Source organism: Castor canadensis, chromosome 17 (assembly GCF_047511655.1).
Source record: "Castor canadensis chromosome 17, mCasCan1.hap1v2, whole genome shotgun sequence".
In the NCBI taxonomy this organism is placed as follows: domain Eukaryota; kingdom Metazoa; phylum Chordata; class Mammalia; order Rodentia; family Castoridae; genus Castor; species Castor canadensis.
Window position 1 is genome coordinate 47,233,040 of NC_133402.1, and position 27,128 is coordinate 47,260,167.

The following is a 27,128-nucleotide window of genomic DNA, read 5'->3' on the forward strand; positions in this document are numbered from 1 at the left end:
TGCTCTTGGCTAAGGAATAGAGCTATTTATTTACCAAGGACAATCCCCTGTGTTTCCAAAGGGCTTTCCAGCCATTGATCGTCCCCTCCTCACACTTCTGCAAGGCAGAGCAGCTGGCCTTATTTTAGAATCCAGGAAACTGAAGCACAAACAAACATAGGAACACACGTGACCTGCGACTGAATGAGCTGAATTCTAGTGATGGGATGCTGCCCCAGGCTCCCAGAAGGTGAGAGGTAGGGAACGTGGACAATTTCCAGTCCAAAGACAGAAGAAACAGTTCCCTACCTTTCTCGAGCCATAACTCATGTGTAATAAAATCCACCCGTTACAGTTGAGAAGTGTTGATGTTTAGTGACTGCATAGCACCAGCAAGATATAGCACATTTCCTAAGAACAGATCCCTTACACCAGGACAGGGGAGTCTCATTGTTCCCTCTCATGTGAAGTGACAGTCTCTGGATCAAGTCTGAATCTACCTTACTCTCCATTACAGCTGAAGTTACCTGAGGGAGCTCTGTCTTATTCCCAGGCCAGCCCTTGGAGATGAGGGAGATAGGGATATTAGCTATCTTCAGTTTTCTCTTTCTGCCTCATTGGTGACAGCAGCTGCTACTGTTTGGCTCAGTGTGAGAACATGATCAAAACAAGAAGACAAGAATCTGTTTATAGAAGTATTTTATAAACATAAAAAAAAAATTTTATGTTTATAAAATGGGCAAGTGTCCTCTCACTTGAGCCTAGGATCCCAGCCCTTAATTTTAGACAATATTTTAAATAATTTTCTGCAGGAACTGAAGTTTCATGGTGTGGAATTTTCCACTTGAGACATCATATCGGTACTCAGAAAATTTTGTATTTTGGATTTCTTGAGACAGAGTCTCACTATGTTACCCAGCTCAGTCCAACTTCTTCTTAGAGAACATTTTATGTGTTTCCACCATGTCACTAGCATTCCAGCAAAATGGCCAGTCAGGTAGTGACTTAACATGGTGGAGGTGGAGAGGAATGGCTATCCTCCTTACACATGTGGATCACCTCCCAGTGTGTGGATGGGGTGAGGCTCATCTCTGAAAGAACACAGAGACAAAAGCTCTTACCAGCTGCTTCTCTGGAGATGCTCCTGCATGGGACATTGTTCAACCTAGGAACTGAATTCTGCTCTGCCACCTGAGTTACTAAGTGATGATCAATAGACCAGGGACAGAGATGAATGAATCTCAGTCACATCCCCAAGAGGCCAAGCATTTGGTACTACGTATAGACAAACAAAGTTGACAATAATGTGCGGTGTACATTCTATTCGATTAGCTTTGGTTGATGGTCTCCCCATACTAGAAAACAGTCTGGGAAAATCTAAGGGCCAGGACCTTAGATTACACGTTGAGTATCTGCAACCCAAATATCCAAAATCCAGGCTGGGTGCAGTGGTGTGTACCTACAGTCTCAGCACTCAGGAGGCTGAAGCAGGAGGATCACTTGAGTCCAGAAGTTGGACTGAGCTGGGTAACATAGTGAGACTCTGTCTCAAGAAATCCAAAATCCAAAATTTTCTGAGTACCGATATGATGTCACAAGTGGAAAATTCCACACCATGAAACTTCAGTTCCTGCAGAAAATTATTTAAAATATTGTCTAAAATTAAGGGCTGGGATCCTAGGCTCAAGTGAGAGAACACTTGCCCACCATGTGAAAGGCTCTGCAGAGTTTAATACCCAGCACTGAAAAAAATAAAATTATTTTGGGGCTGAGTGTGGTGGTACATCCCCACAATCCCAGCTACTCAGGAGGCAGAGATAGGATCATGTTCTGAGGTGGCCTGGACAAATGTGTGAGACCCTACCGAAAAAACAAACTAAAACAAAACAAAACAAAAAAACCCGCAGGGGGCAGGACCTGGAGGCATGGTTCAAGGGGTAGAGTGGTGTAAGTTCAAGACCCTGAGTTCAAATCTCAGTACCATCAAAACAAAATTACCTTCAGGCTATGTGTTTAAGGTGTAGATGAAACAAAGATGAATTTCATGTTTAGACTTGGGAAAATATCTTGTGCATATGTAAATATTCAGAAAAATCCATAATGCAAAACACTTCTGGTTCCAAGCATTTTGAATCAGAGATAGTCAGCCTGTATATTTATTGAGAACTTTATAAATTTTAAAATATTTCACATTTATGATCAAACTTGTATTAGAGAGAAATATAAAGATAAGAAAAGTGGGGCCCAGAGTTTCTGAAACAAGCAGAAGTATATCCGGTCAGTGGTGAGCATCTGGCTTCAAGCCCCTCTCTCCTTCCTCCCTGCCCCACTGTCCTGGTCACTCTCTCCAAGGGAACTGTGGCCCAGACCTTTATGCCGAGTTCTGGAGCCTCACGTCTCAGTGTCCCTCTCGCCCTTCCCCTTGGATGTCCGCAGCCAGACAACCCAACCCCAACGCCATCTGCACAGCAGCCCCCTCTTGCTTCTCCCACCGTATCTGGGCGCAGCCTGAACACTGACGTCCCTCCCCTTTCATTCACCACCAGGAGCTGAGTCCATCCACCTCTGCAGCATCCCTGCCCCTCCTCCCTGGCCACAGCTGATCCCAGGCTTCTCCACAATCTGGTAACTCCTCTCCTGCACCCACTCCCACCTTTCTAGTCTAATCCCCAGAACACTGGTGCAATGAGGGTCTGGACCCTGCACCCCACACATGGAAAGTTCTTCCTGTTGCCCTTTGGATAAGAGCAAACCCAATCTGGAGTGAGCCAGGCTCTCACCTCCCATGCTCCTATGCAGGGGTCTCCATCAGCTGACAGAATATCTTCCATCCCTTTGAGCTCTGGGACACACTGAGCTCTGGGAGTTGGGCAGTTTATTTATTGTCATCATCATTATTGGTGGTACTGGGACTTGAACTCAGGGCTTTGCACTTGCCACTTGAGCAATGCTGCCTTTTTTTTTTTTTTTTTTGGTGGCAATACTGGGGTTTGAACTCAGGGCCCCATGCTGGCTAGGCAGGCACTCTACCACTTGAACCATTCCTCCAGCCCTGTTTTGCGTTGGGTATTTTCGAGATAGGGTCTTTCAAACTAACTGCCCAGACTAGCTTTGAACCACCATCCTCCTGATCTCTACCTCCTGAGTAGCTAGGATTACAGGCATGAGCTACCAGCCTGCTTTGGTTATTTTTCGAAATAGGGTCTCACTTTTATACCCAGACCAGTCTGGATCACAATTCTCCTTTTTATACTACCCGAGTAACTGAGCTGACAGGCGCAAGCCACCATGCCCAAGTGGGCAAAGTTTCGTCATGTAAAAAGGAGCATTATCATTATCTAACATGTGTAATTCCACACACACATGCCCACTTATGTGCAAGCAGCTTGCTCTGAGTGTATCACACATGACCACTTTCTGTAAAACCCCTTTAGTAAAGGGCTTGATGACTTTTAAGCGTTGAGACTACAGGCAGTTTCTGTGACTCCTCAAATGACTCACCTGCAAAGTGGGGAAGGCAAGGCCTGTCTCTTGGGAAGGCTGAGTGGATCAAGGTGCACATCTCTCTATATCCTGACAAGGAGCACCTTTCAGCAGTGAGGTGGCTTTTGTCGTTCCACTCACAGAGGCCCTGCCAGGGTCTCCCTCACAGAAATGAGTTTCTGGATTCTGAGAGTCTCTTACAAGGGCTCAGCTGTCCTTTTATTTTTCAGGGGATGAACAATCAGTACGCCCGCCGGGAGGTCTTCTGCCGGAACACCTGCCACGAGCTCAAACGCTTCTGGGAAAGAGAGATCGGCAAGCAGACGTGCTACCGGGAGTCCGAGGAGCATCGTCTGGGCCGAAGTGCACTGAGGAAGTATGGGCTTTCTAATTCATTCATTTTAAAATAGGCTTTGTTTTTAGATCAGTTTTAAGTTCAGGGCCAAGTTGAGCAGGAGCAGCTGGGCGCAGGTGGCTTACACCTGTCATTCTAGCTACTTGGGAGGCTGAGATGAGGAGGATTGCCATTCAAAGCCAGGCCAGGCAGGAAGTTCAGCTAGACCCCATCTCAACCAATAACTGGGCAGTGGTCATCTCAGCAAAGGGGGAGAGCTTAAAATAGGAAGACCAGTGTCCAGGCCAGCCTGGGCAAAAAGCAAGACCCTAGTACCAAAATAATCAGAGCAAAAAGGGCTGGAGGTGTGGCTCAAGCGGTAAAACCCTGCCTCACAGGTCACAATGGTCAGTCACACAGAATGCCCTGCTTGGTTACTGGGGGAAGTCTGATGGGGGGGGTCTCCCCCCTTTGATGTGCAGGCAAAGGTCACAGTTACACTGAAATAACACCAGCTATGGATCACCCCACGGGCTACAGGAAGGGACTGGGTCCTCTGTCCCCTGAAGCCTCATCTTAGGATGGTAAGGATGCCCTGGGGCAGTGTGTGCTGGCCAGATGGCAGGGCCTGTGACATTATTGCTGGGTTGGGAACATGCCTGTGTTAAACTCACCGTTGCGTTCCACCACTCCCACCCAAGCCCTAGTGGGGACCCATTCTGTTCCTCATAGAGACCTGCCCAGCCTTATTCCCGGTCTTTTCCTGCCTGCGCTCGTGTAGTTCAGGTATCTATCTCGCCTGGAGATTTCCAGAGAAGCTGTGTCCATGCTCAGTCATTTCTGGCCTTGCAGAAATGGTCAGGCCACTTAGCACACTGTGCACAGAGGCCCCAATGAGTCCTGTACTCCCCAAGTGAGGACAGGCGTAAAAGGCCTCAATGTGGAGTGAAACGGGCTGAAGAGAGCTAGGAAGATGCAGAACCAAAAGACTTTAGCTTGTGTTTCTTCCTCCGCTCCTCTGATTTGAACCTGATAGCTGGCCCCAGGGGACACCAGTGTCAATCTCCATTCTAAGTTGGCCCTTCCCAAAATGAACAAGATTATCCCTGATCATGAGGCTAGGAGGAGCTAACAAATCTCCCTGTGTCTCACGTTCTTCGTTGCTGTTTTTCATAGAGAAACAGACCACTGACAGAAGTAGGATGGATGATGGACTTGCTGCTTTTCATTAATGTAGAGCAGTGTGTCCCTAGATCCTTTTTCTTTCTTCTTTTCCTTTTTGGTGGTACTGGGGTTTGAATTCAGGGCCTCATGCTTGCTAGGCAGGTGCTCTACCACTTGAGCCACACCCCCAGCCCTCTTTTTGTTGGGTATTTTGAGATAGGGGTCAATTTATTCCCAGGACTGTGATCCTATTTGTGCTTTCCCGGCAGATCCTATTTGTAGCTAAGATGGCAGGCACATACCACTCCGCCACCATTGGTTGAGATGGGGTCTCATGAACTTTTTGCCTAAACTGGCCTCAAACTGCAATCCCAATCTCCACCTTCTAATTAGCAAGGATTACAGGCTTGAGCCATATCACCCAGCTGATCTTTTTCCTTCGTTAGTACATGAAGCATCTCAGCATGCACAAACATCCAGTATATTGGAGTTAGCCCCAGAGCCAACACAGATGCCGTCATCTCCCACTGCAGGAGAATCTGAGGGCTCTCTTCTGCAGTCCCATGGGGTCCCAACTTCAGAGCTGGTTCCTTATCCCCTGGGGTGCAGCTACTTATGGAGCCAGCATAGAGACCAGTTGACAGGCTGGAGCTGCCAGCCCAGGCTCTGAGGTCCAGCTCCACAGGTGTGTAGCACTGCACCAGCTCTCTCCTTGACATCGTTCAAAGAGAGAGCAAAGGCCAAGGGAGAAGAATGAAGAAGAGGATTCAAGGCAGGAAACATAGCATGTGTAAATGGTAGCAAAAGAATTTGCCTCATTTATGGAACAGAGAAACAGTCATTTAAAAATTTGTCTGCATTTTGTAAAGTCCCTCTGCAGCACTGAACTTACAGTAGGCTCTCAAGAAACCCTCAATTGACTGAATTCAGGAAAACCACAGAATTATCTCTTTGCTGCCGGCTTACTCTAAGTCAGGACTCTTGCCTGCAGGTTTGGAGGCCAGGCTGTCTCCTTTGGCCCCACCGCCTTCATTCTCCTCCCTCAGCTGGCCCCTCCCCTATGCTGATGCTGGGGTTACCTTGTCCTTTGTTCTCTGGCCCTTGGTTCTGTCAACAGGAGGTGAGAGTACTGGAGGGGAAGTCAGAGATTTCCTCCTCACATCCTTTCTGCTCTGGACCCTGTTTTCTAGCAGTGGCTTCATCCTTCTGAGAACAGCTCCTGCTGGGTGGAGAGGGAGGGGACTCTCCCTGTTCCAGGTCCAGAATGTAAGTGAAAAAGGATTGTTAACACGCTGGTGCAGTCTGTGATCAGCAGATCCTGGTTTTTGTGCTCCAAATGGAAAAACATCCAAGCAGAGCACGTGGATGGGGTGAGGTAGCATAGCTTTATTGAGAAAAGGGGAGTCACCTGTTCTGCCAGGTGAGGAAAGGGAAGAAGGAACAGAGGGCACAGTGGGCACAGGTAGAGTCCACCGGCAGAAAGGGTGCTTTTCTTTTTCAGGTGCCTTTAAAACCTACACTACCCCATGGGAGAGCAGGCCCAGGAGGTTCCCACCCAATAATGAATGAGTGGGGAGGGGCATGGGTGGTTCCTGACCAGGTGAGGGTGATCTGGGCCATCCCCAGGCAACCTACATGAACCCCAGACTTTCTACTTCTAGCCTGCTTCAAGCTTCCCCTGAGAGACAATATTCAAAAACAGTTCTTTTGGAGGGTTGTTGAAGGGGGATGGTCCACCTTTAGTATCTGCTTCAAGCTGACAAGGGGCAGCAGACTCTACCTATAAAGGGAAGTTGTCTCTCATATTTCTTTCCCTGGGGGCTCATTTGGACACAGGGTGTCTGAATTATTGCCCAGCATAGTTAAGTTTCCTCATGGAGATCTGGGTTGTTCATGGAGACCTCATTCATTTGTAGAGCTCGATAGCGTTGTTGCTTCATGATTTGGGTTCTAAAGGCTTTTATTCTGGAAGAGATAAATCTGATTTAGAAGGCATGACCTGAACATTTAACACTGATAAGAGCATCAGAAGGGGCCCTTCCAGGTGTGGCAGGAAGGACAAAGTAATTTTGAAAAGTGACAGGGAGTCTTATGGTTAATTTACCTATAGGTGTTTATACATGTAGATATTTTTAACTCTCAGATGGCCCTGTTTTTTGGACTGTAATTAAAGTCTGACTACATTAGGGGCCAGGTGTACCAGGGACCAGGTGTTAGTCTGATTAGAGAGTAAACATCAAATAAGTCAGTTCTGTACAGAGAGAAAACTCACAGCGTCCCTAAGCAGAAGTTATATCGCCTGTGTTTAAATAGAAGGCTTTGGCCAAAGACATGAGTTTGTCTTTTGCCGAAGCCTAGAAGGCTTAAATATTAGAGCACATGTGTAAGAGCCCCCCCTTTTAAAAATCTCTCGGCTTTGGTTACTTTTAGAGGTTTGGCATAATTGACTCCTTCTGGATCTGGAGAAATCCCTTCATTTGTGCAATCCTTTTGAACTGTGGCTGAACGCCACTTGTTCCTCTGAGAGGTTGGGGTCACTGACCGCTCGTGTATTATGTCCTCTTAAACTGTTTCTCTGAACAGTTGACTCTGAAGATTGTGCCAATTTGGCAGTTTTGTCCATCGTGGGAATGGCTTTTCCCGGAAAGTCCAGAAAGTCAGATTTTGTCCCATGGAGGAGGGGAAAATGAACAGATCGGAAGTCAGTGCCAAAGTGACCTTTTTGGCCAAATTAAGCAACAAAGAGATTTATTATTTTTTTTAAAAAGGCTCTTAGGCTGGGTTTAATTAATCTAATTGCTTGTCCATTAGGGGATGTACTGGTACCTCCGAATTGTTGTAAAGTGTTAGCAGGTAACAGTTACAAAGTTTTACAAGGAAAATACAAAACAACCCCAATACTTAAGAGTGTCTGTCCTGGTTGATGGATCAGTGCTAGTCAGAGTCACTTTTTTATGGGCTTGCCTGTGAATGTCTTTGAAGGATCGGAACTGTAATGATAAAACTCAAAGTAACCATGGTAATTGTAATTTAAGCCTTGAATTTTGGTTAGGTAAAGTAACAAGTTGGTGGTTGTCAGTACTGTCAATACAGTACTAACAATTTAAAATCCTAAATTTTCCAATGGTTAAAGGAGGGCAATATCAATAATTTTAAATAGCCTCTGTTTTGATGTTCAATTGTACATTATACATAAAACAATGCTTATCTAGCCAATGTCAGATAAACCAGTGTTTAATAAAAACAGATATCAGATAAACCAATGCTTAGCAGACAAACAGATGTCAGGCCTAAATAGCAGAACTGTTAGCATTTGTTGTAAAGAGCAGAAATGTCAAAGACCTTATTAGATAGAAGGTACTTTAGATAAAAGAACTATAGCTGATAACATGTATACACGTCTAACTCTATAAACGATTTTATGACATTTAGATACACGTATAAGGCACTAAGAGTATTAGAACCACTTAAGGAATTTTACTTAGTTTAAACTTAGTTTCTTTAGTGTTATTAGAAAAATACCTTAGGTTTTTGTGTCTGGTGTGCGACTCATTTAAGCAGGAAGTAAAGAATAGTAAATGATTTTAAATGGGCTATGAAGAGAACTAGGCATCTTATTTTAGTCAGCAGGATCAAAGCATCTCCCAACACTTGAGGACACAGCCAAATGAATATGTTGACTTTCCCTAGCTGGCTGGTGGAAAGAGGGAGAGGGAAAGGGAAGGGGAAAATCCATTCTCCCCTCCAACTCCTGCACCGCTGCACGAGGGCTCCAGAATGGAATTCCCTAAATTCGTTGGTGGAGAGTGAAAGAGAGGAAAGGGGAAGTGGCTAGATAGTTGCCCTTAGGAGAGAGAAACAGAACTTCTAGGTCCTTGGATCACCCCTCCCTTACTTCTTCCACCCCCCACCCGCGCCCCCACGCATGTTTCCCTAATAAGCCTCAAAACCAGTCCCTCTGATCTGGATTCCATCACATATCTGTAGAGAGTGAGCAGCAGGGTCCCCTGACTTCGAGTCAACCATTCCCCTAAGGCCAGCCTCATCCACCCCAGCATGGGGTTCTTTGGTGGGATGTTGATCCTGAATGTTGACCCAACTATTAAAACTTCGGAGCTATTATGACCAATACAGAATCCAAATTGTACCAAAGTAAGCTTGGCTGATACAAACCCATCACTTGTGGTTAGTTTTCATATTAAGCCACAGGGTTGTAGTCAGCTTGTAAACTGAGAAAAATGGGAGAACATATACAATTCTTAATAATAAACCAATTAAGATTAATGTCTCAAATAATTAGATACAGAAACAGAGATAAGGGGTTAAACATTTTACTATATCTGGAGGGTAAGCTGTTGTTTGGTTTAGGTAAAATTTTGTATTAGCCTACAGTAGCAAAAGATCTTGATAGTTATTTTGATAAAACAGAAACCGATTTTTAAATACACATTAGTACCTTAAATTTTGACTTTGGAAAAGTTTGTAGGCAAACATTAAGTTAGAAACTTATAAGCTTTAAGACTTTGATTTGTATCTTGAAATAACCTTTGTAAAAAAAAAACATTTAGATAGTTGTTTTATATAAGACTCTTAGTAACCTGATACATTAAAAGACTTAGAAAAAAATATTAAATTGTCTATTTAAAATGTTCACATACAAAAACCCATTTTCTTTAACCTCTTGGCTGCAAGCCTAATTTTATCAGCAGAGAACAGTTAAGGTTAGAATAGTTTTAAAGGTCTATTGTATATCGAATTTTAGAATAATAATTATGATCGACAGCATTAATTAGCACTATAGTTTGTTGTAAAAAGATGACATTGAATTAATAAATTTCTTTAATTTTGCCTTTAGAGTAAATGAACTTTAAATAAGTTACAGTGTTTTTTCTTATTATAGATATACTTTATGGGTGACCAATGTTAAATCCTTTTTTTAATTTTAGAAAACATTCTTTAGAGAATTTAAATGCATTTAGCATTTAAGCACAGCAACAATTAACACCACAGCTACACAGATGCAACCTGTATGTTAATTTAGATTTCACCTTTGAATGGAATTTAGAATCTCTGGCTAAGATAGGCAGACAAGTTCTCGTTAGCCCTGGGACAAGGGAGTGTGACCTCAGTGTCAGTGTTTCTGTGACCCCTGTAGGCTATGGGGGTTAGGTGAGCATGAGTGAGAATTTAGATAGACTGTGTAGGGTAGACAGGCATGGCAGGTAGGTGGGTAAGAGAGTGGGCCAGAGAAAGAAAACAGAAGGTTGCAGATAGGGAGAAGGCGGTTTGGTTAGGCATGGGACCTTGGTCACCAGGTGGCATCTCATCCACCTCGTTCCCAGTACCCTTGAGCTCCCTTGGACTCCCCATTAACGCTGGAGCTGAAGTGGCTTTGAGTTTTTTCCTCAACCAACTCAGGCATTGGGAGTCCTTCAGCCGGAGGCTGCCGGACAGAAGCTGTCAGCGCCTGCAGCGCCCTGAGTACATGCACGTTGCTGTGCTTTACTGCTGTGCTCTATGGCTGGCTATTCAGGGCTCCCAGCCTACACTGAGAAGTGGGGTGGGGCCTGTGCCACAGGTAGGACTGAGGGGAGGGATTGGAGGATAGCACCCCATGGCCACAGGCCCTGAGGCCCTGCCGAATGGTGCCATGCCAGTGGGGTAGGCATTTTGGGGGTCCTGAGCTGCCAGAGGCCTGCTCCAGCCCTCCAGAGGCATGACTTCTGGAGGCAGGACTTCCAGATCACCCTAAGGGCCAGGTTTGAGAAAAACATGGGTGCTATCCATGCGACTTTCTGGACCATCCATTTGGGAAACTGTGCGTGGAGGTCATGCACCATGGGCATGACTGTCCCAAGTGGCCAGCTGGATAATCTTGCACAGGCATCATAACAAGCCATGGGTGTGGTTTTCCTCTAGTGGGCGGCCAGGAAGCCCTGTGGCCTGTGTCACACTGCATTTTTTCCATCCCAATGGGGTCCAAGGAAGCCATGTGTGCCCACCCATCCCCAGGCTTTTTCCTTAACAAAACCTGTCACTAGACCTGGCTGGCCAAGGTGTGTCTCCCATTTGCCTTTTTAAAAACTGCCATTTTGGGAGAAAAAGAAGGAAGGATGGGGGAGGAACAGTGGAGGAATCTGCCCAAAATACAGGGAAGGGAGCAGTTGAAAGGAGGGAAAGTGCTATGGACCCATGGCAGCCATGGGAAAAAGTGGTCCTGGCTTGGGGCACAGGGTGGCAGTCATGAGGGGGGATGACTTTAACATTGTGCCATGCCTCTTTTGGTGTCACATAGTCCATGTGCCCCAGCCACCGCCATCCAGGTGGCCATCAGCCTTGGAAGCAGCTACCAGATATCCAGACTGGAACTCTTAGTCTCAGGCTGGGACTGAGCTACAGCCTACTGAGGCCCATCCCCTGCAACTGTAGCTGGTAGAGAAGCTGGCGGCTCGGGTTCCAGTAGCCCAGGTGGTAGCAGCTCCATTTACCCTCCAAAACCACTGGTTAGAGGAGAGAAAAGGAAAGGAAGCAAGAGGGGAAGGGTCAAGAAACCGAGCCCGAGGCATTCCTAACCACATGGGAGAATTAGGGACCTGGGAGTTAGGTGTCCCAGGGCTCAGTGAAGGAAAGGGCTGGGGGAGCAGATTGAGGGTTAGGGAAGGTAAGGCAGGGAAAGGTTGTCCATCCCCCCACACAGGGTGAGGATACCCAAACATGAACCCTGTGCCCTGGGGTGCTGTTGGAAGCTTGTGAGCCCTCCTGGCAAATGCTGCATACTGACAATCAGGATTCGGTTCACACTGGGCCTCCAAACAAGTCCCAAGCATTGGGTGAGTGCCCCAGGGTGAGAGTCCCATTCCACCCAAGCTGTGAGTTTTATTTGGTTCTAAAGCATCAGGTGGTGAGGTGTGGTACCAGAGGACAGAGAAAGATGGATTACAATAAAGATTGGCAGAGATAGCATATTGGGATCTCACCAGTCAGTTTCTCCTGGCTGGCTCGCCAAATGTTAGTGGCGCTGGTGCAGTCTGTGATCAGAAGATCCTGGTTTTTGTGCTCCAAATGGAGAAATCCAAGCAGAGCATGTGGATGGGGTGAGGTAGCATAGCTTTATTGAGAAAAGGGGAGTCACCTGTTCTGCCAAGTGAGGAAAGGGAAGAAAAGGCAGAGGGCACAGTGGGCACAGGTGGAGTCCACCAGCAGAGAGAGCATGCTTTTCTTTTTCAGCTGCCTTTAAAACCTACACTACCCCATGGGAGTGCATGCCCAGGAGGTTGCCACCCAATAATGAATGAGTGGAGAGGGGCATGGGCAGTTCCCAGCCAGATGAGGGTGATCTGTGCCATCCCCAAGCCAACTACATGAGCCCCAAATGTTTTCTACTTCTAGCCTGCATCAGGATCAATAGAAGTAAACTATTGGAATTTGGCAACATCAAATGAAAGTAAATCAGATCTAATCAGTGATTATCACCTAATATCAAAAAAGATGTCTGGGGGCATGACTCAAGTGGTAGAATCCCTGCCTAGCCTAGCAAGGGAGAAGCCCTGAGTTCAAAATCCAACTATTGTCCAAATAAATAAATAAAATGTACCAGAAAAAGAGATGCGACAAGACAGATATGAAGGTAGTACACCATATCACTGTCAAGGAAAGAAAAGAAAAAGAACTGATCTCTAATCAAGCCTGTAGTCCACCTACCAGTTAACAGGACACACAAGAGATTAAAGGCTAAAGTCATCACAGGAAACAGCAGCAATCTAAACTCTGTAAGCTTGATTTCTTGTCTTTTTTTAATTCACTGTTGAAACATGTGTTGATGCTATTTCAGGCTTAGAGAAGAATGGAAGCAGAGGCTGGAAACCAAGTTGAAGCTGCGGAACAATCCAGATGAGTCTGAGAAGCGGGCCAATGTGGGCTGAGAGCTTCATCTACTACAGAGCATGCAAAGCACGGAGGTCTCTGCTAGACATCAATTCAGATCCCCAGGGCCCCTGGGAGGGGATTTGCCTGTGCATCCTTCTCCTTGCCCCATGGGAGTTATTGGCCAAGTAGTCCTCTCTGCCTAGGGGCCAGGTTAGTATTCCAAATGTCTCTAAAGATGAGTTTGTGTCATATCAAAGCTCCGTGCAGCCCATCTTATTTTCATATAATTCCCTCCTAATTTCAAAAATCCACATATTTTAAATCACAGGCACAGCAGAAAGGATTTCTGATTGTTATGGTCATGCTTAAGCATTGCATAGTAATTTGGCTTACCATTTTCACTTAGGAAACATAATTTAATGTAAACATAATTTCTTTTGTGTCCCTTTGATGATAAGAGGAAAAACATACACCTATCTGCAGAAATAAAAATCTTGTAAATAGTTATAAAATAAGGTTTGAAAGTAAATTGATCTTCTATGAATTGGCTTTTTCGAAAACGTGTATCAGTAATATCAGGATCATTTTAATAAAATTCAGTGTCTTGCCATCCTGTGTCTTGCAATGCTCTTCATTTTATGACTTTAATTAAATCTGTACATGCTTGCACAGGTGAGTGTGGAGGAATGTGCCCCATTTATGGAGCCATGACAGGTACAAAATACCTAGAGCCAGGTATAGTAAGGAAGGAGGGGCCAACCCAGGAGATGTTCCCAGAAGTGAAAAATCAAACCATGATCCTAGGAAGAGACAACCAATCAATAAAGTCCACAAAAAAAAGAGAGACAGACAATCAAAAGTGTCCCAACTGTTTCAGTGCTCTGTGCTCCCTAGCATAGCCGCCTGCCGTTCTGTTCCCTTCCAATGGCATTTCAATAAATCTTTGCTTCCTCCTAAAATTCTTTTGCCAACCATAGCTCCCCAAATCCACAACAGCTAGCTATCTGTCAGCTCAGCCAAACTATGTCTAATCATTCTAACACAGTGTTTACCCCTCAGATTCTGGACTTTGAAATGTCACTGTCACTCCTTAGCATCTTTCAAGTCCAAAAGCACTAACAGTTGCTGCTTTTGACAGTGCAAATGATAGTGAGGCAGGCTAGAATTAGGGAAAGTTCAGGACTCATAGAAAACATATGACAATATTGTATTTCAGATCTTACGTTCCTCTCTTTCTCTGAACCTTCTATTCAATTGCAAATGTGTGAAAGTTACTCACACCATAGCTCAAGAACAACTCAACCACCTTCACTTGGCCCAGGGACCACCTGTGCCCCTCCCCACTCATTGATTATTGGTTGGGAATCACTAAGTTCTTTCCTTCCCATAGGTTAGCATAAGTTTTAAAAGCACCTGAAAAAGAGAAATACATGTTCTCTGCTTCCAGTTTCCACCTGGGCCCACCATGCTCCCTCTTGTAATTCCCTCCCCTAACTTTTAATAAACTCTATTTACACCCATGCGTCCTGCCATGGATTCTTCCATGTGGGAAACAAAGAATTTGAAAATCTTCTGATCTCAGACTGCACCATTGCCATTAACAGTAGCTGTGTCTGGGAAACAATTTTTGCCCAGGGGAAGGAGGCAGAAAAATGCCTAGTACAAAGATTTGGGTAGTTGTGAGTTGTACATGGTACCAGCACATCCTTATAAACTCAGGGGCAATGTGACTGGTGGTACCAGCAACTCCTCTGTGTTGCTTTATATAGAAATGTCACTTAATTCTCATAATGACCACACAAAAAGGTATTATTATCATTATACTGTCACTGGATGAGGGGGTTCCCTCAGTTTCCACTCAAAATCGCAGGTGCTTGAGATCCACAAACATGAAAAGAATTTCCAGGTGTCTCACAAACAAAAAGGAGTTTCACAAGGTGAAAGTTTTAATCAATTTATTTTAGTATTGTAGGATTCCTCGTCCCCACGCAGGAAATGGGAGTAAAGACTCAAAATGATGGTTCTTCTCTGTAGTTTTTACACTTTCTGAGTGGAGGAGGGAATTCACATGCTTATGTTATTACAAGAAAAATGGTCCTGAAACTTTACCTTGATTCTTGTGTCCAGCAGGAGAAGAAATCAAGCAAGACACGAAGATTCAGTAAATAACAATAGTTTATTAGGAAAGAAATATGCTTTCAACAGACTGAAAGCAGGTTGTCTCAAGAGTGAGAGCAATGGGTCAGGTTTTAAGGTTGAAATATTTATTGAGAAACTATTAGTTTTGGGTCATGTTGGCTCCTGGGATGATTTCCTGGATTTGGGTCATTGTCTTCTTAAGAAAGACATTGAGTAATTTACTAGTTCCTGATTTAACTGATAGAGAATTTGTTTGAAATTCCTAACCTTTGCCTTATCTAGCTCTTATGTCTTGATGTTGAGGAGGTGGATTACTCTTGGGTAAAGACTGAATTGAGCTTTAGGGTAGTGGCTAACTTCAAAGCATCCTGTGATAGGCCCTGGGCTCTGGCTGCCTGGTCATAGAGATTAGTGGAGTTGGGAAGTTAAATTACAATGATTTTTTTTTCTTCCTGTCTTCTTCTTGTGGCCACTGCTTATGTCTACATGCTACCTATCAATGTCATCTGGCAACCCCTAATCATTAGGAAATATGATATGGTTGCCCCAAATGGGTGCTATTTATTATTTTTTTAAAACATGGAGCTGTGAGCTAGGCCTACCCAAAACTCAGGGACAATTCTGTAAATTTTAGAATTTCCTTTGTCAGGTATGCCTTTCGTTCTTTCTTTCTTTCTGCCCATTTAAGGAACACTGCCGCTTCTTAACATCTCAAAGGAGAAGATAGATGTAGAGAGCTCCTTTATGTCTCCCTGTTCTTGTAACTTAACATTTAAAAGGAGGTAGTGGAAATTAGCTAGCTGCTCTAGTTTTTTCCAGTTTTTACTTCCTGGGTTCCAATATCTGAGTCTGGCCCTTTTACTATTTATTAAAAATAATATAATTTCCCTGTCTCCTCATTGATCTATCCTGCCTCAATATCTTTTTTATAGTCAAGGAGACTATGATTCAGAAAGGTTATGTAATATAATCACAGAATAAATTAGTGAAGGAGCCAAATCAGTTCTAACTTCAAAGCTAGTTCTCATCCAAAGTACAGGACTATAACTGGACAGGTAGTCTCTGGAAAACTCTGTTCAGAAGATGCCTAGTCATTTATGTCCCATGTGGAAAGAATCCAAGCATGACTCAGAAATGCAGTAAAGTTTATTAAAAGTGAGGGAAAGCCAGTGGCAGTGGCTCATGTCTGTAATCCCAGCTACTCAGGAGGCAGAGATCAGGAGGATCACAGTTCAAAGCCAGCCCAGGAAAATAGTTCTGGATCCCCTATCTCAAAAATACCCAATACAACAAAGGGCTGGTGGAGTTGCCCCACTGGTAAAGCACCTGCCTAGCAAGCGTGAAGCCCTGAGTTTGTTGTGGGCTGGTGTCGAGAGTTCTTGCCTTCATGGCCAAAGATTTGGCTCGTGAGGCAGTGGATTGACTCATGAGACAACAAGGTCAGCACACAAAGTAGGATTTATCAGAGAGAAAGGAAAAGCTGCCCCTAGAGATGGACAGAGAGCCCAGAAAATCAGTAGCTTCCTGTTGTTTACATACAGGGTATTTTTATTTGGCCCTTTTTGTTGGGGAGGGGAGTCAGGAGCTAGAGGTAGAGTGGCCTTTAACACATCTCTGTAGGAACATATGCACAGTCCTGTGAAAGCCTCCTGTTTATCGGCCTTGTGGCATTTTGAGGCATCCCCAGGGGGCCATGACTTGTGAGGCCGCATGTTCCTTTACAGGACATAGGGCTCACAGTGCTCTCATGGGTGATGGGGGCAATGGCTCATTTTTGTCTTCTGATCCCCCAGACCTAACAAGTCCCCCCTGAGACTAGCACCCAACTGCTGTTGGGGAAAAGGGGTGATGTTTTATCTGGATACTTCCTGCTGACAGTGGGCCAGAGTGGGGAGGGGAGGTGCAGGGGCACTTGTCTCAGCAATTGACCCATGTGGTCTCCAGGGGACTGCAATAGAACTGGACAGAGGGGTCATGCATTGGCAGAGGTGAGTATTCCTTAACTAAGAGCTGGAATTTTATCTTTTGCACCTGTCTAGATATAAACTTGGAAAGAACATTTAGTATACAAGGCCCAAACTGGAGTGCCAGAAGAAGCACAAAGAGGGGACCAGCTAGAGGTAATACTCAGGGAGCCCAGCTCCACATGTTGTCCTAGAAGGACCATGAATTGGCTAATTTTTGTCTCCTCTTTGTAATGTGCTCTCTTAATTGTTGGGCCATGTCTCTGACCACCCCAGATTTGTTAGTATAAAAGCAACACTCTCAGTCTAGGAAGAGGCATGTTCTGCCCTTTTCAGCAATTAATAGGTGAGGTGCCTATTTTGGAGCACTACTGATGCAAGTGCATCTACTTGGTCTTGTGAAGCCTCTAAGGACTGTGTAACTTGTTTTATGTCATCAGAAGGTTTTTTTTGATAATTTTTAATTATGGACTGACAAGGCAATGCCCCCGATGCCAGCACCTATTCCAGCAGTGATCCCTATGGCTACTAATAGGGGAATGATTTGAATGGTCCTCTTTGATTAAGTGTAGGCTGCTAGAGGAATAGGGAGAGATTGGTTGTTAGGGAAAATATTGATTTGTGGTATTAGAAGAGCTAGAGTGCAGATTCCTCTCCCATCAGGAGGCAGACAAGCATAGGCTGTGGTTCCACAAACAAAATAAGTTCTAGGAAAGGGCAAAAACTGAGTATGAAATGTTAGATCAGTTGACAGAGTTATTTTAACACAAAGCTCTTTAGGAATTTTTCCTAGTGGGCTTGACCCATGTAAGCTTTGGAGGCATTAGGGGGCTGGATGGGTCAGATTTACCTTGGCAATATTGGGTCTTGTTAGGGGAAGGCCCAGTATTTTACCTGGCAAAGTCCCAAGTGAGTTCATGGTGGGAGCCAATACCTGTGAGAGACTTGGAAAGAGGCACAGCCAGCAGTTCTCACTGAAGAGGTATTTGTATAGTTTAGGATATGATGGGTAGAATTAAGTAGTCTATATATCTGGGAGTCTAAGTCATAAGTCCTGTTGGGTTGAAGAAGGCTTTCAAGCCAGTTTTTTGGGTTAGACAACCAGCAGACAGGGTCTGTCACCATAGGCAAACTGGATCTCCATAACCCCGATAGCTTTCAGTTGTTAAATTTTCCATTGAATATTTTCTCCCGTTTGTATAATAGGAAAGGACTCTGTTCTGTAACATCTTTGTGGCATATGGAGATAGGCAGAGGTGCAGGGACATTGTGACAGTGGTGGGTCTACAGGGGCTGGAGGTGGGTTATCAAGAGGTATGGCTGTAACTTTAGGAGAAGGGAGGGTCGTTATACATGGAGGAAGAGGGACAGGGGCTGGAACTGAATCTCTAGGAGGCATGGCTGGATAACAGATATAACAAGAGTCTCAGTGTGGCCCCATTATGTAAGTTTGCTCCCCTTGGAGGCAGAAAGTGGGTCCTTGTCTGACACATAAATCAAGTTGATTGCCCCAAGAGGGGGGCACTATATTCTGCATCTACAATGGGGGTAGGAATCCATTGTTACAGGGCAGAGTAAGGCACAGATTATGACAGTAACTGGAGCATGAGGAACAGGGCACACAGGATACAGCACCCACCACTTAAAGCAAATCACTGGAACCATGTCCACGCAGGGGGAGAGGTCACCCACAAACCAGCACTCAACATAAGGGGAACAAGAATGTAAACAAGCCACAAAAAGAGGGAGAGAAAGAACATAAGTTACGTGTCCGATGTGATTCTTTTGAAGAGGTATTTGAGGTCTTCCACTGGTTCACAGGAGTAGGCTAGCAGAGCTGAGTGTGGTTTTGGGGTGGGCTCATCAGGCTCCAGTGTCCAACATTTGACTCGGGAGATGTGAATCTGGAATCCAGTCCAGCAACCTTAATTCCTGTGGGGGTAGCTAATAGGACCAGGTACGGCCACTCCTGAGGAGCTTCAAGAGAGGCCATGAGAGGCATGAGGAAGTTTAACTAAGACCATATTGCCTGGGCAAAATGGTGAGGAAGAGTCTCCCCTTGGTTCTTCTCGTCCCAGTTCAGCTGGATGGCTAGCTGGGTGGTGTGGGACACCAAACTGGCATTCTCAGTGTCCAAGAGGAGATCATTTCAAAGAAATGGTCTCCCATACAGTGCCTCAAACAGTGTCAGACCCAATAAGTTTGGGGTGTTTCTGACTTGGGTCAGGGCCAGCGGTAACCGCCTTGGCCAGGGGAGGTGAGTTTTTTGAGCAAACTTAGACAAATGTCTCTTAAGCAGCCCATTGGCCCGTTCCACCTTACCAGAAGATTGGGGTCTCCAGGCACAGTGGAGGTGGTATTTGATTCCCAAAGCCTTAGAGATCCCCTTGGTGACTTCAGCTCGGAAGGCGGCCCATTATCACTCTGGAGAGTTTGGGAAGTCCAAATCTAGGGATAATCTCATTAATTAGGACCTTAATTACCTCCTGGGCATTTTCAGAGGCACAGGGGAACACTTCTACCCATCCAGTAAGTGTATCTACCAAGACCAGGATAATCTAGAGGTTGGGCCGCCTGACAGGTGAGTGAAGTCAAGTTTCCAATCTTCCCCAGAATATGTGCCTCATCTCCGGGTCCCAGGGACAGCAGGGAAAAGTTGCAGGGATTGTGACCCTGGCAAATTTCACATCCCCTGATAATATCATAGAGGGTATCTTTGAGTTTTATCCCCTCAAATAACTGACTAGCCAGCAAGAGAGTCTTATGAATACCTAAGTGATAGATTGGTGTAAGGTTTTGAGGACATTCCATTGGCTACTTCGTGGAAGAAATAGCTTGTCCTCAGGAGTTATCCACCATTCCCTATGGTCAAGGTGATACCCCTGCTCAGAGGCCTGTTGGAGTTCAGTGGGTGAGTATTGAGGATGATCGGGGATGGGGGCAGAAAAGGGATTGTTCCCATAGAAGGGGGACATGAACATAAAGTTTTTGGGCAGCCTCTTTTGCTGCCATGTCAGCTCTATTGTTTCCTTTTGTTATTTCATCCCTAGATCATTGGTGCCCAGGGCAATGAGTTACTGCCACCTACTTTAGGAGCAGAGCTGCCTCTAGGAGGTATAGGACTACTTGAGAGTGTTTAGTGGGAGATCCTGTTGTGGTTAGTAATCCTCGCTCTTTCCAAAGAGCCGCATGGGCATGGAGGACCAGGAAGGCATACTTAGAGTCTGTATAGATACTGGCATTTTTTCCCTGAGATGGTTGTAATGCCTTGGGGAGAGCTATCAACTCAGCCAACTGGGCACTAGTGGAAGGAGACAGGGGCTCAGCCCATAGGGTATGAGTGAGAGACACCACAGCTGCCCCCACCCATCTAATTCCCTCTTAGACTGATGAGGGCCCATCGTGAAGGGGTGATGTCTGGATCTGGAAGTGGCTTATCAAGGAGGTCAGGCCTAGCCTAATAGCATTCAGCTAGTACTTTCTCACATGAGTGTGTGATTGGGCCTCCTCTGTGGGAGAAGGGATGCCGGACTTAAAGCTGAACACACTTGGAGGCTTATATCTGGACATTCTAAAAGCTGAGCCTCGTATTTGAGCAGTCTGTTATCTGACAGCCATAGTCCCCTTTTTGAGGTCAGGAGTCCCCCAGATCATGAAGACTGTATATGGTCAGGGGCTGGACAAGAATTAGTTTTTGGGCTTCTGGGATTAAGAGACAGACTGCTGCCACGGCTCTTAACCATCCTTGGCTACATTGTTTATTTTCTTACTCAAATATCCCACCGGCTGTGAGATGGGCCCTCAAAGCTGAGTGAGTAACCCAAGGGCTAGACCTCCCTTTTCATACACATACAGCTGGAAACAGTCCTGAATAGGCAAGCTCAGGGCTAGGGCTGATTGCAGTGCCTGTTTGAGAGTTTGGAAAAACCTTTTTGCTTTTCAGGTCCCATTCAAGACAGGACTGAGAGTTTTGTTGAGCCTCTTTAAGAAGGCGATATAAGGGCCTGGCTAAGTCTGCATATCCCTTTTAGGTGACCCCCGAAAAGGCTTGCAGCTGGTGCAAGGTCTGGGGCAAAGTATACCCCAAAATTGGCTTAATCCATCCAGGGCTTAAGGAACAGTTTTGTCCCTCCAGGATCATGCTAAGATAGGTAACCCGAGGAAGGCATAGTTGGCCTTTTTTCTTTCAAGACCTTGTAACCTTGAGAGGCCAAAAGTTTAGAAAGGATTCAGTTGCTCTGGAAACAAGAGGCTCAGTGGTTCCACAAAAGAGTAGGTCATCAACATACTGGAGAAGCATGACACCAGAGTGTTGCCAATCCAGTAAGTCTTTGGTTAGGGCTTGCCCAAAAAGGTGGGGGCTGTCTCTGAAGCCCTGAGGCAATACTGTCCGTGTCAGCTGTTGTGAGGGATTGGCAGGTCCTCAAAGGCAAACAAGGGCTGGCTATCAGGATGTAAAGGAATGCAGAAGAAGGCATCCTTTGGATCTAGCACAGAATAGTATTGAGCTTCTGAGGGTATCTGGGCCAATAGAGTATAGGGGTTGGGGGCAATCAGATAAAGGGGAATGACAATCTCATTAATGAGTTGGAGGTCCTGAACCAACCTCCATTTATTTGGCCCCTTATGGACAGGAAGAATAGGAGTGTTATAGGGCTTGAGCATTTCACTAAAAGTTTCTGCTGTTTTAGGGAGTTAATAATGAGCAATATACCCTGTCACCCTTCAGGTTTTAGAGAATATTGCTTTTGATGGGGGAACTGGAAGGGGTCTTTTAACTTTATTTGTACAGGAAGAGCAGTTTTTGCTTGAGTGACAGTTGTACCATTAGTCCAAACTAGGATCTATGTGTTCTTCAATGAGGGAGAAACAGAAGCATTCCCCAGGGGGAAGTAGAATTTGGACTTTAAGTTGGGACAATAAGTCTCACCCCAGGGGTATTGGAGTGTCAGGGACCACAAGGAACGAGTGACAGAAGTGGAGAGTCCCCCAGGAGTAGGCCAGTGGCCAAGTGAAATAACACTCAGGAGGCTGGCCAGATTTACCCCGAACAACTATTTTATCTTTGGACCTGGGACCTGGAGAGAAAGGGAGGACAGAGAAGCAGGCTCCACTGTCCAGGAGGAAAATGACCTTTTACTTCTCTACCATGATGGTAACCCAAGGCTTCTCAGTTTTAGTATCAAGGAGTGGAGCCTGGACAGGAGGCCCCGGAACCCATCAATCCAAGGGAGGTGGCACCCTGCCTTCTGTCTGGAGATGGGGGCACTGAGACCTCCAAGGGTTGCCCTTACATATGGGGCATGGTCCTGGAGGGGGCCAGGGCTGTCTCCTGGGCTTCCCTCCTCTTTGACACTCTCCACAGAAGTGTCCTTCCTGTCTGCATTGGTAGCACGTCCTGAGAGTGGGGCCTCATGGTGTGGGGAGCTCCCTGAGCACAGTGATAAGGTCCTGGTGTTTTTTATCCTTACCTCTCTTTTTAGTTAGGTCCTGGTTGTAATACACTGAGATGGCAAGCTGCACCAGTTGGTACAAAGATCTTTCTCCTTCAGCTACCACTTTTTGAAGTTTTTTACAGATGTCAGGTGGTGATGGAGTCAAAGATTTATCCTTGAGGAGAATCTCTCCCACCTGTCACTGGGTCCAGAGTGATATGTTTTTGAACTCTATCTCTAAGATGCTGTAAAAAGGCAGAGGGAGATTCATCAAGGCCCTGTTGTACAGTAGTCACCTGGGAATAGTTTAGTGGCTTGTCCTTGGCCCTTTTTAGTCCCTCCATTACTAGGTAGATCAGCCCCCAGTTCATTTGGGTCCCAGTGGGGGTCTTCTTAGGAAACAGCTTTTGTCCCTGTTGACATCTGGGGCATCTCTAGCCCCTCATTTCCTGGGGCTGGGGGCAAAGGGGCCATCTCCCATTTGTGTGGCCTGGGCCAAAACTCATTGCTTTTCAAGGGAGGTAGGGGTTTGGTCCAGTAAGAGCATGACATCCTTCCAGGCCAAGCAACAGGTTTGGATTATGGTGATGTAGACCTTGATGTATTGATCAAGATTGACTGTATAGTTGTCCAGGTCCTTTTTCATCTCTTTTAGACCTGACATTTGGAATGAAACATAGATCCTACCTCTCCCTGCCACTCCCTGTTGTAAGGGATAACACCCATGTGGAGGCCCAGGATAGCTAGGTGGCAAGGGAGGGGCTGTGGCTGTTAATTGGGGAGGATCTTTTGCTCCCTCATTTTGGCTCTGGGGTGTTTGCAAAGGTTTTTGGCCCTGAGTTTCCTTAGGGGGCTGGGGGCTGCAGACCATAGCCATGATCTGGGCATCCAAATGATACTGCTGAGCCATTCTGGATGATCTTGGAGAGAAAAGAAAAGCTTGGCATAGGGAATTTTGGTCCATTTTTCCTCCCCTCTACAGAAAAGATCTAATTGTAGGATGGTATTATAATGCATAGAGCCTTCAGGGGGCCACCTCTCTTGATCCCCCAAAGGATATTTGGACCACGCCTCAGTATAGAGAAAGATGAGGGTCTTCTTCTTAAGGTTGGTGGGGTCTAGGTCCTTTCACTGTTTCAATAGGCAGTCCAGTGGGGATCTTTCAGGCACTGAGGCCAGAAGACTGCAAGGAGCAGGTCCCATCTATAAGCCAAAGAACTCACAGTTAGAGTCCCCCCCTTTATCAGCATGCTGTTAGGAGCTGACTGAATGACAGCAGGCGTCCTGTGATATCATGACTTCCTTCTGCTGCCCGTGGCTAGGACTGAAGGAAATAAAACTGTGACTCGAATTCTAGCCACCCTACTAAAGCCACTAACTGATGAGGTGTCTTGTCTCCTTACCCTACACCCCAAGCATTTGTGACACTTCCACCAAAAGAAGCAAGCCAATTCAAATAGGACCCTAATGAATAAGTGGACTAATAACTACCATAAAGGCTCTGTACACAAGGGGAGAGAGCTGATAATATGTCTTCTCTGGGAGGAATAGTCCAGGAGGGTCCCAAAAGGGAACATTATACTTAAAAGGGTGGAAGGGGTGCCCCTCTTCTTCCCAGGGACATTCTCCCAGACAAGCCCAGAGCAAAGGCTGGGCCACCATGGATGCCAAATTCCCTAGGCTCTTCCCTAATCATCACACAATCATGACCCTTGGGCCAGGGAGGGTGATAGAGTAAATGTTGGAGGAAGTCAAGGAGATCATAAAAAGACTGAGAGCATAGTCCCCATGAGAAAGTGGGGTCACAGTAAAGACAGGCTGGGGGAGGGAGTGGAGGACAGAGACAACTTAGGAGGCAGCAAGAGGACTGAGGGTCTGTTCCTAAAGGTCCAGGAAGAATGTTTGCCACCTCTGGCAGAGACAGAAGGGGCAAACTGACATCCTAGGTGAGGGAGGGAGAGCAGAGCTGAGAGACACAACACATGCTCGAGGAATTAATAATTAGGTGTGTTTTCAGGTCGCTCCCACTAAGTGGTACTGGAACACTGTCAGCCACACAAAATCTCCACTCTCAAGTCGCTGCCTCCAGCAGAAGTGGGTATCAACAGGTGGGGGAAGAAGAAGAACGCCAGGTGCCGAAACCAAACAGGCCTCCTCCAACGTAGCATAAGGTGCACCTGAGTCAACTCTGGGCTTGGTCTCGACTCGCAGGGAGCGAGCAGGGAGCACCCCCCAGAGCTGGAATCACCATGAGGCCAAAGTTGGCTAGGAGCTGTTGATCCTTACCATGATGGGAAAGTCCCTCAGGAAGACAGGAACAGAGAGAGAGACGGGGGAGTAGCACAGGGAAGTCTGCTTTTGGCTAGTCCTCAGCAGGGGGTTTCCCCCAGCAGGAGTATCCAGCAGGGTGCCAGAGGCTCACAGTTGCACCTTAGGCAAACTCCTGCTGGTTTGGCACTCAGTCTTACTGACCTTGGTCCAGGAAAGATGTCCCTTCGTAGTCACCAGAAATGTTGTGGGCTGGTGTTGAGAGTTCTTGCCTTCATGTGCCAAAGAATTGGCTCATGAGGCAGCAGATTGACTTGTGAGACAACAAGGCCAGCTCACAAAGTAGGATTTATTAGAGAGAAAGAAAAAGCTGCCCCTAGAGATAGGCAGGGAGACTGGAAAATCGGTAGCTCCCTGTTATTTATGGGGTGAAGGGGTTATTTGGTCCTTTTTGTTGGGGAGGGGAGTCAGGAGTCAGGGATGGAGTGGTCTTTTAACATACCTCTGCAGGAACATATACACAGTCCTGTGAAAGCCTCCTGTTTATCGGCCTTGTGGCATTTTGAGGCATCCCCAGGGGGCCATGACTTGTGAAGCTGTATGTTCCTTTACAGGATGTAGGGTTCACAGTGCCCTCATGAGTGATGGGGGCACTGGCTCATTTTTGTCTTCTGATCTCCCAGATGCAACAAGTTCAAACTCCAGTGCCACAAAAAAAAAAAAAAGTGAGGGGAAGTTACCACAGAGAAAGTGAGGCAGGCTAGAGTTAGACAGTTTGGGACTCATAAAAAAATATGACATAATATTGTATGTGTGTGTAGGTTGCCTATGCTTGGCTCAGTGATGGCTCAGACTGCCCTGCCTGGCCTGGGAGCCACCCATGCCCTTCCCCACTCATTGATTATTGGATGGGCATCACCTGGTTCTTCCCTTCTCTCTCTCTCTCTCTCTCTCTCTCTCTCTCTCTCTCTCTCTCTCTCTCTCTCTCTCTCTCTCTCTCTCTCTCAACTTTTCATAAACCCCAATTGCACTCATGTGTTCTGTTCTGCTTGGATTCTTCTACAAAGAGCACAAGGACCAAGATCTTCTGCAAAAACCTGCTTTTGTTAACAAAAGCAGTGGGATGGAAGCACTGAGCCAGTCTTTGTTTGAAAGCCTTTTATAAATTCAAAGAGCAAATGGGGAAAATCTGGACTGACCATGGGATGGGCTAGGGTGATTAACAGTGTTTTTGTTTGTTTGTTTTTTGATACTGGGGTTTGAACTCAGGGTCTACAACCTGAGCCAGTCCATTAGCCCCTTTTCATGATAGTTCTTCCTGACGAGATAAAGTCTCCAGGAACTATTTACCCTGGCTGGCTTTGAACTGCAATTCTCCTGACCTCTGCCTCCTGAGAAGCTAGGATTACAGGTGTAACAGGTTTGACTCATTCTGCTGAGGTGTGATCAGTATTCATGTTTTAAGCAAAGGGCTCTTACCTGAGAGGTAATCAGGGTAGGGCAGAATTGCCTCAAGGCGTTCTGTCTTCCAGTCTGTACAATATAAGACTGTAAAGGATAGCATCAGCTGAGGTAGGGGTTTAGCATGGAATGTGCTGGGAAAAACCATACCTCATGACACCTGCCAAACCAGAGTCCCAAAACCTCTAGCCTGCCTCACAACCAGCTAATTAATGCCCAAACATGCTAGTTTTCAATGATTTGTGCTCAACAGTAGTGTATTTTTACCAAATATTAAGCTCCATACACAAGATGAATGTTTGTATTCTGAGAACACATTGACTTCTGTCAAATTTGAACTAGAGTTTCCTTGTCAATAATAATCATGCCAGAAGTCTGTGATACTCCTCTAGGAAATGTCTTTCAGGTCTTCATAAACAGAGCAAAGAATGTTGGCCCAGGATGGTGTTAGCAGGTACAAGTTCTTTTCTAATTGAACAGTCCTGCTCCTTATTCACCTCCCTTTGTGTGTTCCTCCCTCTAATTTTCTATTTCTCATTTACATTGGATTAATTGTAAATGGTGGGGTACGACATGGTGTTGAAAATAACTGAATGGATTGCCAAGATTCTTTTTTTTTTGGTGGTACTGAAGTTTGAACTCAGATCTTCACACTTGCTAGGCAGGTGCTCCACCACTTGATCCATGTCCCCAGCCCTTTTTGCTTGAGGGTCTTGTGTTTTTATGCCTAGGCTTATATGGACCACAGTCTTTCTATTTATGCCTCCACTGTACAGGCGCACACCACCCCACCCAGCTTTTATTGGTTGAGATAGGGTCTCATTTGCCCAGGCTGGTCTCAGACCTCAATCCTACCAATCTCTGCCTCCCCAGTAGCTAGGATTACAGTTGTGAGGCACTATGCCCAGCTTAAACTTCTAGGAATGACAGTTTTTGGAGTTACAAATGAACTGGAAATGAGTGTACTTTGAAATTTTCTCTTCCACCTTAAATTTCAATATCATACTTACTGAGCTTATCAGTCTAAGACAGTAG

The 27,128-nt window shown here is 45.7% G+C and overlaps 1 protein-coding gene across 2 annotated transcripts; it reads left to right on the forward strand.

The window, feature by feature from the left end:
• Positions 1 to 3,689: 3,689 nt before the first annotated feature.
• On the forward strand, positions 3,690 to 13,436 carry Fam240a (family with sequence similarity 240 member A). 2 transcript variants are annotated; one of them, XM_020167046.2, is made up of 2 exons: positions 3,690 to 3,838; positions 12,792 to 13,436. In XM_020167046.2, exons 1-2 carry the CDS (start codon positions 3,696 to 3,698, stop codon positions 12,880 to 12,882), a joined length of 234 nt encoding a protein of 77 aa, XP_020022635.1. In that variant the 5' UTR covers positions 3,690 to 3,695; the 3' UTR covers positions 12,883 to 13,436. The 2 variants fall into 2 exon arrangements, 1 of the variants encoding a protein (XP_020022635.1); XR_012443146.1 differs by lacking the exon at positions 3,690 to 3,838 and adding an exon at positions 6,066 to 6,226.
• Positions 13,437 to 27,128: the final 13,692 nt, after the last annotated feature.

Bases quoted from the DNA above. Each gene is read 5' to 3' on its own strand.
- Fam240a (XM_020167046.2), top strand. From the start codon at position 3,696: ATGAACAATCAGTACGCCCGCCGGGAGGTCTTCTGCCGGAACACCTGC. The intron at 3,839-12,791 runs GTATGGGCTTTC...ATGCTATTTCAG, and splicing joins GGCCGAAGTGCACTGAGGAA to GCTTAGAGAAGAATGGAAGC.